The sequence below is a fragment of the Parus major genome, chromosome 3, assembly GCF_001522545.3.
Source record: "Parus major isolate Abel chromosome 3, Parus_major1.1, whole genome shotgun sequence".
In the NCBI taxonomy this organism is placed as follows: Eukaryota; Metazoa; Chordata; class Aves; order Passeriformes; family Paridae; genus Parus; species Parus major.
The window spans coordinates 25,060,408-25,076,494 of NC_031770.1; the positions used below are offsets into that span (position 1 = coordinate 25,060,408).

Below are 16,087 nucleotides of genomic sequence, written 5' to 3' on the forward strand. Positions count from 1 at the left end.
TTTTAGGTCAAAGCTATCAATAAATGAATGAATAATTGGAATGTCATTCAAGCAGTAGCGTTAAGAGTTTTCTAGCCTCTACATGTATACTTCTGAAGGCATTAATACTGCACACACAAAGAAAAAAGTCAGCAAAGACCTGAGACAAAAATAGATGGAAATATTGTACTCCTTACTGGGACTCAAAGGGGCTGAATAAGTCTGCTTTGAATGAGTTCTGTATCTTACACACTGTCGTACTGTTAGAACTGTTTTAGATCTACTGAAATCAGATATATTTGCTCAGTTGCATTCAATCAACAAACCAGCCATCCACAGTTTACTAGAGAATGGAGTTTATAAAACATAAATGCTGAAACTGGCAAAGACAAATATAAAACAATAAAACACAGAAAAGTTCAGACTCCACAAAGAAATTGTTGGTACCACTGCTGCAAAGAAAAAACGATCAAGCTTATGCATGTACTTGAGCTTCTATGATTTAACAGTTTTAACTGTCACAAACTGAAGTTAATTCCAAGTACCCATAGATACTTTTGTAAGCTTTTAGAAAATCAAAAAAAGGAACTCACTGTAGGTTTCAAATTTCAAGTAGAGGTAACATTTTAACGTGTTTCTTGTAAGATTATAAATAAAATAAAAAGAGCTGCACAAAATAGAATTTCTACATTTAAAGAAAATGCTATTTAGACATAATGATTTTAAACTGACAAACAGCTGTATATTTAAAAGTATTTGGGAGTCTTTCTGTAAGAAGTTATGCATGTCAAACACCCTTTTATCCTCCCAAAGGATACTTACTACTCTAAGACATTAAACATCTTGTCTAAAATTACTATTTAATCAATGTGGTCCAAGTCAAAAAGGAAAAAAAAGCTCATATACTCATAGTCATGTTGGAAAAATCAGATTTCCAGCGTCAGTTTGGAATAAACAGTATTTAAAGTGTGAACATAGATGATCCATGCTTCATTTTGAGTTGGTCAGATACTACAGCTTTAAGTCACTCACAAATATTATCTGTTCAGGACTAAGACCTGTTCCACTTAAAGATTAGGCATATTTCTCTGGCACTTTGAAACTTGCTCTTTTAAAAAAGAAGATACACTATTATTTTTGAATGACAGAAGAAGCCTCAGCCACCAGTACATTCTGCTTGGCCCAGAAGAGTCCTACTTTGGCATTATTTTCCACCTGAAGTGATGCTTGGATTAAGACACCCAAGTTTTTTGATCCTTTTGGTTTCTGTTTAGAATGGCTATGAAATCCAAGGTACTATGGGTCCAATCTTCCAAAACATTTGTATGGGCAATTTTAATCACACAAAGGTATCTGAAGAACCAAAATTACCCAGTTGTCAGAAGGTTTGCAGGACACACTCCGTAGCAGGACTGGCTATACCATGACTGGATATTTTAGCCCCCCTCACTTTCTACAACCCACTCCCCTCTTGCTTTAAGAATGTAGCACTAAATCTAACCCTTTTACTTGTCATAAACAACCTTCCCAACCAGAGAGTCTGCCTCATAAAATAAGACTCCAAATATTGATTTTAATTGGAATGAAGTGCTGCAACATTATGCATAAAGCTTTAGTGAAGTGGCAATTTACCTAAGGGGTTTACTGATTGTAAAGCTCTCAAAACTGAAATCACTAGAGAGGTAGAAAGAAAAAAGGGACTCTCTGGGGTGGGGGTGGAGGGTAGTCTGGTAAAACAAATCCCTCTCTACAAATCTGAAGCAGATGTTAGTGTAGAGGGAAGTCAATTCAGCAAGGTACAATCAGCTTTACAAAAATTATTCTGTTAAAAGAGAACGGGCTCTTGAAAGAGCTAAATGTGCTTCTGTTCATTTGCTGTACTAAGGAATCTTCAAGGAGACTGGTGTTGCAATTACAACTAATCCTCCCCAAAAAATTAACTGTGTTGAAGGCTTTGTAATTTCCCTAGGTACAATTTAGCTGTCACTTACTTTAAAATTTACTCAAACATGCGTTCCGAACAGCACTAACTTCACATGTCAAGTGCTTTCCAGCCAATTGAGTCTAAACTGGAAGTCGGTGTTAAACAACTGAATGATTAGACAAGATAGCTCATTTCCCTGCTCTTTTGTTCAGAATAAAATGCCACATTTACATTATCAGACTCAACAGGATTTTCTGACAGAGGGAGAAAAAACCCTAGTGAACACTGTCCATAGCAAGCACATGAAGCCTGTCATTTACCAATCATCCTTCAAAAAGCAATAACCATGAATGTAACTTAATTACGACCCAATGATCCTTGACGAAAAATCATCTTATCACTGTCCTGTCCCCATAGGGCAAATGAGACACTTTTGTCCTTTGGCACTGATGATGCTAAATTCCTAATTGCAATAATGGAGTAAGAGAGCCAAACATCCCTAATTTCATTGCAACACGTAAGGAGTTTTAATGCAATATTTGAAATAAAGCTGCTAAAAAATTGGAAAAAACCTCTCCCCACTAGAGATGTGTCCCCCACTAAAAATACCACTTAATTTACAAATATGCCTATTTTTCAAAGTGCATATAAAAGTCAAATAACTTCTGCTACAGAATGATCTCAAACAGAATCACAGGTGATTTTAACTCAATGAAAAGAGCAGAAGGAAAATAGTCAAGGCAGTGCATTCATGCTCTGTTTACTACATAAGAAACTAATCAAAATGGGTTTATATGAGATCAGTGACAAATGAGCACACAATGCTCTAGTGGACAATGCTGTATTAAAATACATTAACCATTTTTAAAGAAAAACAATCCAACTATAGCCTTTTATCATTTAAGATAAAGGTATTAACTGCTTATGTTCCCTGACTTAAAACTACCAAATATTTTACTCATATGGTCTGTTACATAATGCTTTCATAGTTTACCTGCAAATTTTCTTCCCTCTGCTTAGGAGCATTTCGTGTATCAGGAATTAGTAAATTCCAAACCTGAAGATTTTTTTTTTGTTTCTTTCCTCAAAGATGAGTTGGTAGAGAACTTCAGCCAAAACTACAATCCTCAAAAATCTTAGTAACTTTTACACAGTATAGGTAGCACAAGTTTTTCTAATTATCAGCAGCTGGAAGAACCAGTTCAGAAGTAAGACGTATTTTAAGACAAAGTACAAGTTCTTTATATCCTTGCAGATTTTTGTCATACAATCCAAGCAATGTTTTTCACATTACGTGACAGACCAAAACCATGTGGACTGTCTCAATTTTAAATGTGATTTTCCCATCTTGAGAAACTGTTTGAGGTCACAAATAAAAATCAGACAATTCAATGCAAGGGGGTAGCTCCCCTTATTCAGTGTCCAAAAAACTGCAAGGTAAGTATGAGTTCTTTCACTAGTTACTTCAGTTAAATGTTTCCCAGAATATTAAGGGCAAAATGTCCACTCTACTAGAATGCTGGATTTTTGTAAAGTTATGCTGTCTATCAACATTTTTTTTTCTTTTCCATGCTCTGTTAAAAACTTTTAACTTGCACTAGGATTTAACAAGAACTTAAGAATATTCAGAACTGGAAGAAAAGGGTAGATTAAAACATTTTATACCTATAATTGTTGAAATCTTCAAAATTGAACCACAGATGCCTTTACAAAAAACATGAAGTTTGAAATAAATTAAGAACACAAAACACTAGTACAACCACTACTGTGGAACATTCAAAAATACCCCAAAGCTTACTTCAGCAGCGTGCTGATGACCTGCAGCTAAATGACAACATTTCACCATGATACTTGAATTGTAGGATGGCAAATAATAAGCACTGAAAGAAATAATAAGTACTGAAAGAAATGACTAACACTTATTTCAGTCACTCATAACTTTCAAAATACTCTTATAGCATATCTAAGAAAAACAAACAAATCCCAAATCACAGCACTTTCCCCTTGCCAAAAAACAAACACACACCCCACTGAAAACACAATTATTCCTCCTAAGCAAATTATGCTGGAAAAAACCTTCCAAATTCTGTCTACCATTAGAGAAGATGCAGCTTCTTCACTCATAAGGTGGCAAAAAAATCTGTAAGAAATTAGCTTACTTTGCTTTTTATTTATATATATGAAATATATTAGCACCTCTACAGGTAAGGACCAATGACTTCTGTAGCCATACAATTCCGGAGACTGGAACCACTTTCTCCTTCACGAATATCGTCTCATCAAAAGTCCCTTTATCAATAAAAAAACTCCCACTTTTTATAAAGTTTTCCCAGAAACTTTATATTCCAAAAAAATCTGGAATCAATTTGAATTAACACTCATTACTGTCCCCCTTTTCACCTGCACATGATCACACCTTTACCTACATCATCACACACTCCATCTCAAGTGAAAAGAGCCCAAGTAGCACCAGGTACAACTTGCATGTCAATGTGCATAAAGCAATTATGTAAAATGCAGCTGCTCTTATGCGCACTACAAAGCATATCAGATATTTTTCCGACACATTAGTTAGATATGATTGCAGTTAAATTACTTTCATAAACATCTGCCTGGCTTGTGATGCAATCAAGGCAGAGTTACAACTAAGAAGATGTACACTATATTCTTAACTGTTGACCACTTCACTAAAACACTGTTTTTAAAAGAGAATGTATACACATCTACCAAGAGTTACCTCTTTCTCAAGAATTTTCAAAACAGAAATGTTATACAGACCTTGCATACCCAGTATACCTGTAAGAACCAAAAATCCCTATATGGCTGACTTCCATGATATTATGAAAAATTCACTTATTTCACAGGTATTATATTTATGCCAATGACATTTTGTTTACATGAACCAAATCTCAAGAAATTTATTCATATACTCTAGCTACAAGTGAAAATCCAGGAACTACATGACACACAAAAGAATAATAAAAGGATTGTGCATATGGTAAAGGAAAAGGGATTCTTGCCTCAATTTTATTAAGAAGTTACGTAGTTCATATGTAAATTCAAATATCCTACACCTCATAATGAAAATTTATGCAAAGAAATAATGCACATGGAATTAAAGGTACTTCCTACCAGAAATGCATGTACAAAATTCCTTTTCTCTAACAAAGGGTATCAAAAGTATATATAGGCAAAAGCCCTCAAACATAACAGACCACAGTATTTTCTTTGCATTTTAACTCAGCAACACAGCAGCCTACTGGAAATGATATCAAATTACCTGAATTACGTGAATTGAAAATACTTCAGTGTTCAACAACCGCCCTGCAACTCACCTGAGATATATTGGAAAGCACAGCAAAATTCTGCTGTTTTGATATGAAAACACGTTCCACTTAACCACAAGAGCTGAGTCTGCACCTATCATGCTCTGAATAGCTATCTTGTCAAACAGACTTTAAAACAAGCTAATTCATAAGCATATTCCAACATTTAGCCACTTCATTTCTGATGTGCCCGTAAAACACAGCTGTTGCTCCCAGAGATCATGACATGATGTCTAGCTGATGAAAAGAGATTTAGCTAAATTAAGAAAACATATTTGTTCATTACTACTCCAAGATCACTTCAGTAATTGCATGTGCACGAGCACTTCCAGACACGTATGCGCAGCTGTGAATTGCATACACAGGTCATAGAACACAAATAAATATCATAACTTGCTTCATCTGAAGCCCAAGCATAGCTTACTTTTCAAGGTGAACTGTAATCAGAGGGGAATGAAGGGCAGCAGTCTGCACCAACCCCAGGTTTGCAATGGTCTCATGCAATCGATTCACTCTTTCAACTTCACCTCGCATGGCAGCAGCATTAAGAATGCGGAGAAAAGATGCAACTGTTCTGCCTGAGATAGGAACATCCTTCTCTTTCATCTCCGTTAGAATGTTAATAGCATCTACAATGAAACAACACAAAAGACCCTTAGGTAATTTCATGTAGGGAAAACAAACTGCTATTAAAACAGCATTTCAAACCCAGCAGGAATGTAAATTCTGGTGTATAATGCCGATTTCAAGTTAATTACTACTTGCATTTCTAAACGAGACTACAATTATAAATCCACAATAGCATGGTTTTATCATTTTGCTGCAACTTTGACTACAAATTATAGATAGGAACTGTGTGCCCACTCTGCACCACATAACCCTGTACAGTCTGCCCTATAGCTGCAAGACTCTACTAAATGGATGCTTTTATCGTTCAATGCTAACATCTGCTAAATCACTCCATTGTTTCTTCAGCAGATGGCTTGTCACGAGGCCAGATAATAAAGATATGTTTACACTGTATATACAGCCAGACTAATGGTCTGATACCGATAGGGCCTGTTTGCTGTGTCGATACTAATTAGCCAAGGAGAGCCAATGAAAGCTTTCTAACAGACTGCATGTTAAAACATTAGGTTCATTAAGCTTCATTAGTAAGGCAGAAACAAACATTTTTGTATATGGAACAAGTGCATTTTTATAATGTTCTTAATTATTGCATAGACAATGTTTTGATCATGTTACGTTTGGCTACATTTCTGAATTATTTTATTTTCTGAGGGATGTTTATGGTCTTAAAAGCAAGCTCATATTTTCAAACTGCTTAATGTAGAGGTAGACATGATCTGATTTATTATGATTTGTACAACATCAGCTTTGTTTATTATTTTTCTAACAGTAATCTTAAGAGGCCAAGACAAATTTCAAAGGAAGATCTTACACGAAAAAAATTGTATTAGCTTTTTTCTTTTACTTTGCAGTGTTTTAAATAATACCATTACATTTTGTGTCTAGGCTTAGACCGTGTTTTTTAGGGTTAGCGTAGTTGTTGTTCTACAAAATCATAAAACTCAATATTCAGAATCATCTTTTAAAGCTAACGACAGTCTAGAGCTCTTTTTAAAGATAAACCAAACCATGTAAACCACAGAATTATATTAGACTAAATTACAAAAGTGAAAGAGGTAGCATTTTAATGCAAACACCTAGAAATATGAAATAGGCAGTTTGCAGAACACTCATTAAAAAGCCAAAATTTCCAAGCAGTTTACAGATTGAATATAAAATTCAATAGTAAACACAAAAAAGAATAGTAACAGAAAAAGATATACTTTATGGAAAGTTAAATTATTTTTCTGCAGTACTTGGCTCTTATGAGGTTATTTTTATAGGTTTTATGTTCAGCCTTCAGACCTTCTTAAGCAAAAACAAAGCCATTAGTCTAGGCACATACGCAATTTGTGCCATAAGTCATGATCTTCAAACTCAATCCAAACAGCAATGCTAATAAAAACTAGCTGCAGAAATGCAAAAAGCACTGAGCTGTGCAAATGTAAATGACAAGCTTGCCAATCCATTAAAACTAATGGCCTGCACTGTCCAAGCATCTCTGGTTGAATTCACATGCAAATTTGTATGCAAAATGTTCAAGCACTTTTCAGGACATGATATACCACTAATATCAACTCACATTTTTATTCTTGAGGCAAGATACCTTTATTATATAGCAGAAACAGACAATGAAAGCAAATGGATTACCTTCTAGTCTGCCATGCTTTTCTAAGACTTCTACCAGCGCTACGTACTTTCCACTGTCAAGTGCAACAGGTGAATTCCTAGGGAAGCTGGAAATTAAAGCATTAAGAATTTTATCCACAGAGGCTCACATTTTATAGCTTCAGCTTAAAGATGAATTTTTAAAAGTACATAACACAACAACAGCACTAAGAGTTAAAAATAATAGTAAGCCTTAAAGGAAAAAATCTGATAGAATTGAAAAGATTCATCGTTAGAACACGATTTAGAAATATGAGCCAAAGGTTATATTTTTGAGAAAGAGTCTTATGTTTAATTATTTGGTAGTTATTGCATAAAATAGGGTATTTTTCAGAAGCCTGGGAAGAAAACAGTGCAGATGACTGGAACACAGCTATATTCTTTTTGATTCGCCTAAGTTAAAAGCTAGTATTTTAAAGTTTCCGCTATGCATCGTTTCTTTTCTCTGCAAGCACTAAAAGTTAATTCCTCCATGCTGTTTCTTTGTCTAACAATCCAAAGAGGCACTTCTTTCCAATATGAGCCTACGCTTGAGGCAGATCAGTAAAAATGCCTTACCGCAGTGAAACTCCAGCAGAAGACTGAATTTCACTTCCTTCAAGCTCACTCTGGGGACTGCGTGAGAGCAGAAGTGCAGGCAAAGCCTATGCACAACCCTTACTTGTAGAGTGGCAAAATTCTTCATATTCATAGCTCAATCATTCCACATTATTTGTAACACTAGCAGGGTGTGATAAGCACCTGTCTGCCAACCTATTGTAAAACCTAAGCAAGTACTTTGTGGGTGTATGTGAGAGAGAGAACCTGAAAGTCATACATAACTTGTTTTTGATTCACTATAGCATCAGACCAAAAGGAGCCTTTTGAGGGAAAAAGGAAAGAGGCAAATACAAGGATCATCTGCAAGAATTTGCTCCAGGCTAAGTCATGCACGACATGTTTTAGCTGGGAGCTAACTTTTACATCCAAGATAAAAAGAACTGAATATAAAAATTTAAAATAGAATGCTTGTTGACAGTCAAAGTAAAACTAGTCAAACAGTGCTATTCTAAAAACAATATGAGTTTTAAACACATTCTAAATACATTCCAGGTGCTTTGTAACACACTATACAGGTACCTATCTTTAACTGCAAATTAAGCCAAACTTAAATTTAGACACTACGCATGTTTAAAATAAAAATAAAACACATCTTATGCAGCAATCTGCTTTTTTCAAAATAAAAATATTACTGACCACACAAAGTAGCTGCTTCTAATGTTCAATTACACAAAGCAGATTTTTTGTTTCCAAAACCACACCCATGACTGTTTTAAATGCACATACATTGTTGGGGAAACTAATTAAAAATGGATGAGGGGGTTAATACTCAACCTACTTAATTCAACAAGGTCTGTGTATCAGCATAAATCTCTGTGACATGTTTCAGTGCCGGTGTACTTACACTTTTTCTTTCAGGTTCATTGCCTCTTCTACATTATCATGTCGACAGCACAAATTTATTAAGGCTGCATAGCCACCGACAACCATGTCCGGTTCGTATTTGGCTTTCACTTCAAGGGCTTTTTGCATATTCTAAAAAAGGAACAAAGCAAAGATGTGAACTAGAGGAAAAGTCAATCTGACATTATGAATCTTATACATTCAGTTACATGACTGATCACATACAAAAATGCATTGCTGTAATGCTTTAGAAAATTTTAAGAGTGAAAGCTGTTTTGCAAACATTATTTTTGTAGAACACCTTTAACACTAATTTGAGAATAGACTTCTAAATAAATTTTCTTGCTTTGCATTTGTATCTCCTGCATTTTTTAATATAAGAGACTTTTTATTACAGGACCGTGAACATGATTAACCCATATTCTAAAAGAAGTTCTTATTTATTTGGAATTCATAACCATTTTCACCTGGTACACTGCCAAACACATAAGAAAACTACTTTCTAAAGAATAAGACACTACTTAATAATTCCATAGAAAGCTTATTTTTCTATAAACTCTTATTCATACATTTGACCACTTTGAACTTGCAATGGTGCTTGTATCTAGGCTTATTTCATATGCAAAATTGTAGATATACAGCTGAGATACACAACTCTTTCTAAATTGTGTTCATAGCAAGAGAGAATATTGTGCTATCATCTGCACAACTGTTACTTTTCCTATATATCCAGCTTTATAGGCAGGATCATACTGAACAAGCAACCGAACAAAAGTGTGGTGATACCCCACAAATTACAGACACACAGTAAATGAATGTAAACTACAGCTGGACGCCTGCCGAATGAAGGCAAGAGACCCTTTATCTCAGAAGAGCTTTCCTCCTGCAGGAAAATGGAATTTCAATCCCTGCATTAACAACCTAGTAATATTTGAATTGCAAATGACTAGTGCATGTATCAGTTGCTTGACAATCTAGATATAAGAGACCGGAGCCATGGCTTGAAAGGACATTTGGCATGTATGATAAACCTATCACAGCTGTTACTATCATTCACTTTGCAGATTATTGTAAACAAACTTCAGCAACCCCAAAACATGCCATTCAAGGTGTTGCTGAAATTAGTTAACCTTTTGATTTAATTGCTTTTTGCACTTATGTTTGATTTATAAGCATCAAACCATGAAACCTGAAGCACAGCACTTGTCTTTGCTTAACTATGTCTTTCCATAACACAGTCATTTATGTCCCTTTAAAAACATAGCTATGTGTTTCTAATTATCTCTGCATTGCTTAAGATACCTCTTCTTCACAAAGAGCATGTATGAGTTGTTTCAAGACGTCTGTAATAGGCTGGTTTTCAGCTTTTCGCTTTTCTAGTTTCTTCTCCAAGTCAGACACGTCAGATTTAGCACTCTAAATGGAGGTAACAGAAAGAATGTCAATTGCAAAAACAACCTTCCCTGAACAACTTGTCGGATCGCTTTAATAAAAGACAGACAAAATAATCCTCTTCCTTCATACTCGAAAAAAAAATTTAATCATTTAAGGTGCTTTTATCTGTTTAAATAGTACATACTAATTGAAGACATGAGCCAGAATACTGTAAAAAACCACCCCAACATTAAGTCACAAATATACAAAGGTCAACATCCTATTTCTCTTGCGCTCAGTTCTTTGTGTTCAGGGAAGTAGGGAATAGAAGCCTGTTTCTTTTTCCATCTCCACTTTGCTCAGATCAGAAATGTAAAGACTTGACACTCAACCATTAGAAGTAGTATGGATTTTTATTGTTCCTGCCACTCAAGTGGATCACTGTAATTAGGAACTCACACCACTACTGTTAACTAACTAGAACTTTCAAAAAGGTATCTACTAGACAGGGAAACTGAGGCATGAAACCTCAGCCAACTCCGAGGTCAGGTATCAGGTCTATGTGAAAATCCGGATAACCTTTGCTCCTATTCAGGAAAGTAACCTCTGAACGTCAAATGGTAGATTTAAATAATGTTAATATACTTCCATGACCTGAAAGCTAGTGATTACACTTCATCTAAACCCCATATCCAAACAGTATTATTACCGTAAGAACAAGCATAGCTATCTGTGAATTTACTTACTTCTGGAATGTTGTCTGTAGACTGAGATTTTTTATGACACAGTAACCTTGCATCCTGAAATTGAAAGACAAAAATATCACTGATCTCCCCCAAAGTTCAATCTCTAAGTAAGTGTATCATACTAAAAAGGTTCAAGGTAATTATATAATAGCAATGGTAAAAAAAAGCTGTGTTCTGCAGCATTATTATGCGGACTTGAAACAGCACTTATTAAACTATCTCTTTCACATTAGAAATGAAACCAGCTACAACAGTGAAAAATCATAGAAAGGTTAAAAGGCTTACATATAATCACTGCATGAAGATATTTATTTTGCAAAGGAGAATATATTCAGAGATTTCTTTAGATTCAAAGTAATTGCTATAGAAGCACAGACCTTAATTAATTCAGGAACTTGAGAGGAGTCCAGCAGTCTGCAAATGCCGCTGTAGTGGCTTGTAGGGATAACTATATTCTGTACCAAGAGGTGGGGAAAAAATTATATGAGTTTTGAAACACAACCAAACTGAAATTTGTCTAACAGAAATTATCTCAGACGTAATTCAAGTCTCCAGCTCTTGCATGTCATTGAGAAGTGGTCTGGTTGTACTTAAAAGCAGCAATTTCAAACCTAATAGATACATGTCAGGCAGGACAGGCATTATGTAGCAAAAAATGAAATGGTACCATCTTCTTCAGCTGATGGAAGTATTGTCTCAAACGCTCCTCCTTGGCCTGTACCTCTGAGTCACTCATGCTGTCAATCAAGTGATAAAGAAAATAGCCAACAGCTTCTGTGGAAAAAAACAAGAGAAAGCATTCCACTAAAATTACCGAGACTGTCATGTTATCAAGATTAATTTATAAGAAATCATTTTGGTGTGAGATGTCACCCTGATGAGAGGCTCTGAAATGGCAACAATGATCACTGAGGCATAGAGATTATGTGGTTTGGGAGCACATATCTAACTGGTGAGTGAAAGGAATATTAATTATTTTCAGACCTAGTGACAGCTTTTCAGTACAGAATCTTACTTCAATCTATTTTTTTCCACTACTGTGTGACAGAAGTGGTACTGCCCAAGGCCTTCCCCCCCTTTCCTGCCTGCTACCCCAAATAGTTGCCACAAATATTTTGTCACTGCTCAAAAGAAAAAACAGATTTCTAACACTTTGCATATTTATTCTGTACATTTTACCCATTATATTCCATTAGCAAGCTACATTAAGAATTGTAATATTAATGTAACAGCATACAAAAATATTTTAACCATTTGAGCAAGTAACAATGAAGAAAATGCTTATTAGCCAATGAAAATTAAGACTAACATATTTCATCAAGTTATGCTAAGTATCTTAACTATGCAATGCAAAAATATGTGGGGTCCTGTAGTTCTCTCTGGAACAGGAAGAGCATCAAGTACTGTATTCTCAAAGGTTAGCTGCCCCCATACCTCCTTGCCCCTCTGGCTCTGAAAGGAGGGGGAAAAACCAAACCATTTTTTTTAAAAACACATTAAACAAAAATAAAATACTTATTTCAACGCAAAATATTTGGGATATTAAGTACCATTTTGTCTCACAAAATCAGTACCTTTACTACTAAAAGTAAAAGTAGGTTGAAAAACTGTTTGTTTGGGTTTAAGTATTTAAGCACAGATACTGTATTCCTTCTAAACCTCCATTTTAATCTATAAATTTAGAAAAATAAATCATTATCAGCAAGATTTGTTTATAATTCTAAAAAAAAAAAGTATCTCGTGGATCTCACAGAATATGCTCTGATTATTTGAATCAGGATTTTACCCAACATGTTTTCAAATTTCACTTTCAAAAAGAAGCAATCAGTGTTTACTGTTGTAATCCCTCAAACCCATCATTACACAGAAGAACGGATTTGTGGATAAGTTACAATCATAGAAATTGAAACTCTACCAGTTGGTCCTGGAGGCGTCAGGCAATAACGTTCATCCTTGTACAACAGTTCTGTTATCTGGTAAGACAGAATAATCGTACATTGCAGCCAAAAGAAGCAAGCAAGGACAAATAGTATCTGAAATTGAATTCTCAAAATAATAAAGCATCTCTCTGTTAAAGTATTATTCTTTACCACATCATAGTCATTCCCTAAGAAACACAAAGGGGTTTTTGGTAAATAACAGGGTTTCCTTGAAAAAATATTGCGAACAGAAATGCTTTCTGAGGCATAGCATTAAGACAGAGAACACTCCAGTGTTCTGTTTATGTATCATTCTAAAGGAAGTTAGCTATCCTAAGACACTGCCTAAGGCGTGTCACTCCTGAAGATGTGACAATTATGTTCCAATTTATCGAAAGGCTGAAATTGTCCTAAAAAGCTTCTTATTTTTTATGTCTGAAAGAAGCAAATACAAAAAAATAATAAAGGAACAACATTTATCATGCCTTCCTAGAATTAAGGTAACTGGTACAGTTAGCTATAAATAAGCTACTGTAAATAAGTGCAATTTTGAATGACAAAACATGCATTCATAAAAATTAATTATATTCAACTACATTTAGTGCACATTTGATTTGTCATGCAAACCAAAGAAATACATAGACTTTACTTCCCCTGAAAGAAGCATTTACTCCAAAGCCCCCACATCTTACCTTAAAATACTTTAACCTAAACATCACTTTTAAAATAATTTGACTGTTCTTAAAGAAATCAAGTCATTTTTATTAATTAAATCTTCGGTTAAAAACTGAAATTGTGTTTCAAGAATTTGTTTTTTTTCTCATATAATTATAAAAATGCAATCTCAAAGAAGTCAGAGGATGAATTCTCTGCATCTCTACCAAAGTGCTGTGTTTTAAGTAATAACAAAAGAAAAGGAACCCTCACCTTCAATTGTTGATGAAAAAGGACAAATAAAGACAGAAAATACCAAATGTGCAACTGAGTATCTTATCTTTTCTACCAACACCATAGACACTGTCCAGTTAAACTACAGCCTTTTTTCTGCCCTTTTCCCCTCATCTTCCTATGACAAATCAATATACACTGCAATAAAATCCAAAGAAGTCCTAACAGTTCTTTTGAATCAAATATCAGAATACTAAAAGGAATGAATTACATAAAAATATTTTAATATATTTGTATCTAGCTGTCTATTTATTTCCCAAGTTAGTATTTCATATTTTAGAAGTTCAATGTATGTATTTACTCTTAAGCTTAGTTAAGACAACAAAATTTATTTTTCTTTCATTGTGATGAAGAGCAGAATTAACTCTAGATATTACTTCACATGCAGACCATTACTTCAGCTCTCAGTCCTTCAAAATTATTTCCATAATGGGAGCAATAAGAGACCCTCTTTTTCTCTGCTTTCCCTTTTTTTTTTTTTTTTAATGCAAAGAAGGAAGTAGCGAGACAGCAGACAAAAACATCCTCTCACCAGAATCATCATGTAACAGTAAAAAGAAATAAAATAAAAAAATTCTGCACTGATTTTATGCAAATCATTGATCAGTGACTTTAGAAATATCAGTTTCCATTTCATTCCAAGATTTCTTTGAAAAATCTAAAGTGTACTTTTATTAATCAGCAGTTACAGTACTGAAGAATAACAAAAAGCACAGTGCATCCCTTCCCAAATTTTGAAACCATATCCAAAGCAGTATCTGCCAACATCTCCTCTATTAGATTGCTGTGCAAAATGTAATGACCAAGTTATATTGCAGTGTCTTTCTAATGTAGCGTTAACATAGGGTCGTCAAAATGATCAGTAATTTCCCTTTGAGTTCATCCAGTTAATTTCTTTTATCTGGCTTTGACTTTGATGCTTATATACAAGATAATATATGCTTATAGTCATATGACAGAAACTTCGAAAAACTAAGTCTGCTTTATTATTTTATAAGCACCAGTGTGAGGACAGAGGAAGAAAGTTTAAGGAGGGCAGGAAAGTGAATTGATGCCAGATGGCACAACCATGGCAGACTTTGTTCCAGAAGCTACAACCACCTTCAACTGTAACTACATTGATCTAGAAACTGCAGTAGAATAAGCTAAATAACATGGTAACACCACACTTGATTTTTCAATTTTTAACTGCCCGATTTGACAACTCAGTTTGATACACTTGTCCGATCTGCCACTAACAGAAGTCTTGCTCAGATTAAACAGATCTACAATTTTTAGTCTCAGAATTCAGATTTACAATAATGCACCAGAAGCATGCAATGCCTAAGAATCTTGATTTTATTTACAGTTTTATCTCCACTTACCTTGCTCCACAGATGTACATCATCTGAGCTGAAGAGGGCAGCAAAGGATAACAAATTAAAAGCAACAGAATGATTTTACTCTTGGAGGCTTTCTTTAAAACAACACAGAACATTAACACATAGGATCATATTCAGATGAAATTAAAATACAGTAACTGCCACATACTGTTTAAACCAATTTTTTACAGAATAACGTTAGGACTTTTTACTGTACTCAATATGGTCATAATTTCTGCTAAAAAAAACCTAAAATAATACAACAGTCTAAATAGATCACTTGTGACTATAAAGTGCTTTAGTTTTGGTCTTACTTCAATTTTTTTAACATATCCTAATTGTATTTTTTTGTATCATGCTTCTCTATTTATCATTCCAAGAAAACAAGCTTCATTCAAATAAGCCGCACTTTACAAAGAAAACATTTGACACATGGAATTTGCTAGGAAAAAAAAAAACTAACTCTCCTGTGCATCAGACTTTTAATATACCAAGATAACTACTGACAGCTATTAATGCATTTATACAAAACAAGAAAGTAATCAAATCTCTTAAGGTGTAATGCTTACTATAGTGAGAGAAACACATTTTTAAAAGTAGAAACAAAACATAGAATTTCTCCCCTCATAGACTGAAATGGAACTTCAAGGAGGAACACTTCTCTGTACATCATGAGGTTAGAACCAAAAATCATGTCAACCAGTTCACTAAAGTATAAAAACCGTGACATCTTAACATAAACCAGCTGTCTCAAGTATTAAAAACCTGATGTTTTTCTGTAATTCATAGA

The 16,087-nt window shown here is 34.5% G+C and overlaps 1 protein-coding gene across 2 annotated transcripts in view; it reads right to left on the reverse strand.

Annotated features, from left to right (window-relative positions):
* Positions 1–16,087, reverse strand: part of LRPPRC (leucine rich pentatricopeptide repeat containing) — an 86,018-nt gene that overhangs the window by 39,729 nt on the left and 30,202 nt on the right. For both annotated transcript variants that reach the window (XM_015622127.2, XM_015622126.2), the window contains exons 15-23: positions 15,301–15,328; positions 12,985–13,042; positions 11,737–11,843; positions 11,447–11,524; positions 11,070–11,123; positions 10,252–10,365; positions 8,951–9,081; positions 7,489–7,574; positions 5,654–5,858 (exon numbers count right to left, since the gene is read on the reverse strand). In XM_015622127.2, coding sequence (XP_015477613.1) covers positions 5,654–5,858; positions 7,489–7,574; positions 8,951–9,081; positions 10,252–10,365; positions 11,070–11,123; positions 11,447–11,524; positions 11,737–11,843; positions 12,985–13,042; positions 15,301–15,328 — 861 coding nt within the window. The remainder of the gene's footprint in view (positions 1–5,653; positions 5,859–7,488; positions 7,575–8,950; positions 9,082–10,251; positions 10,366–11,069; positions 11,124–11,446; positions 11,525–11,736; positions 11,844–12,984; positions 13,043–15,300; positions 15,329–16,087) is intronic.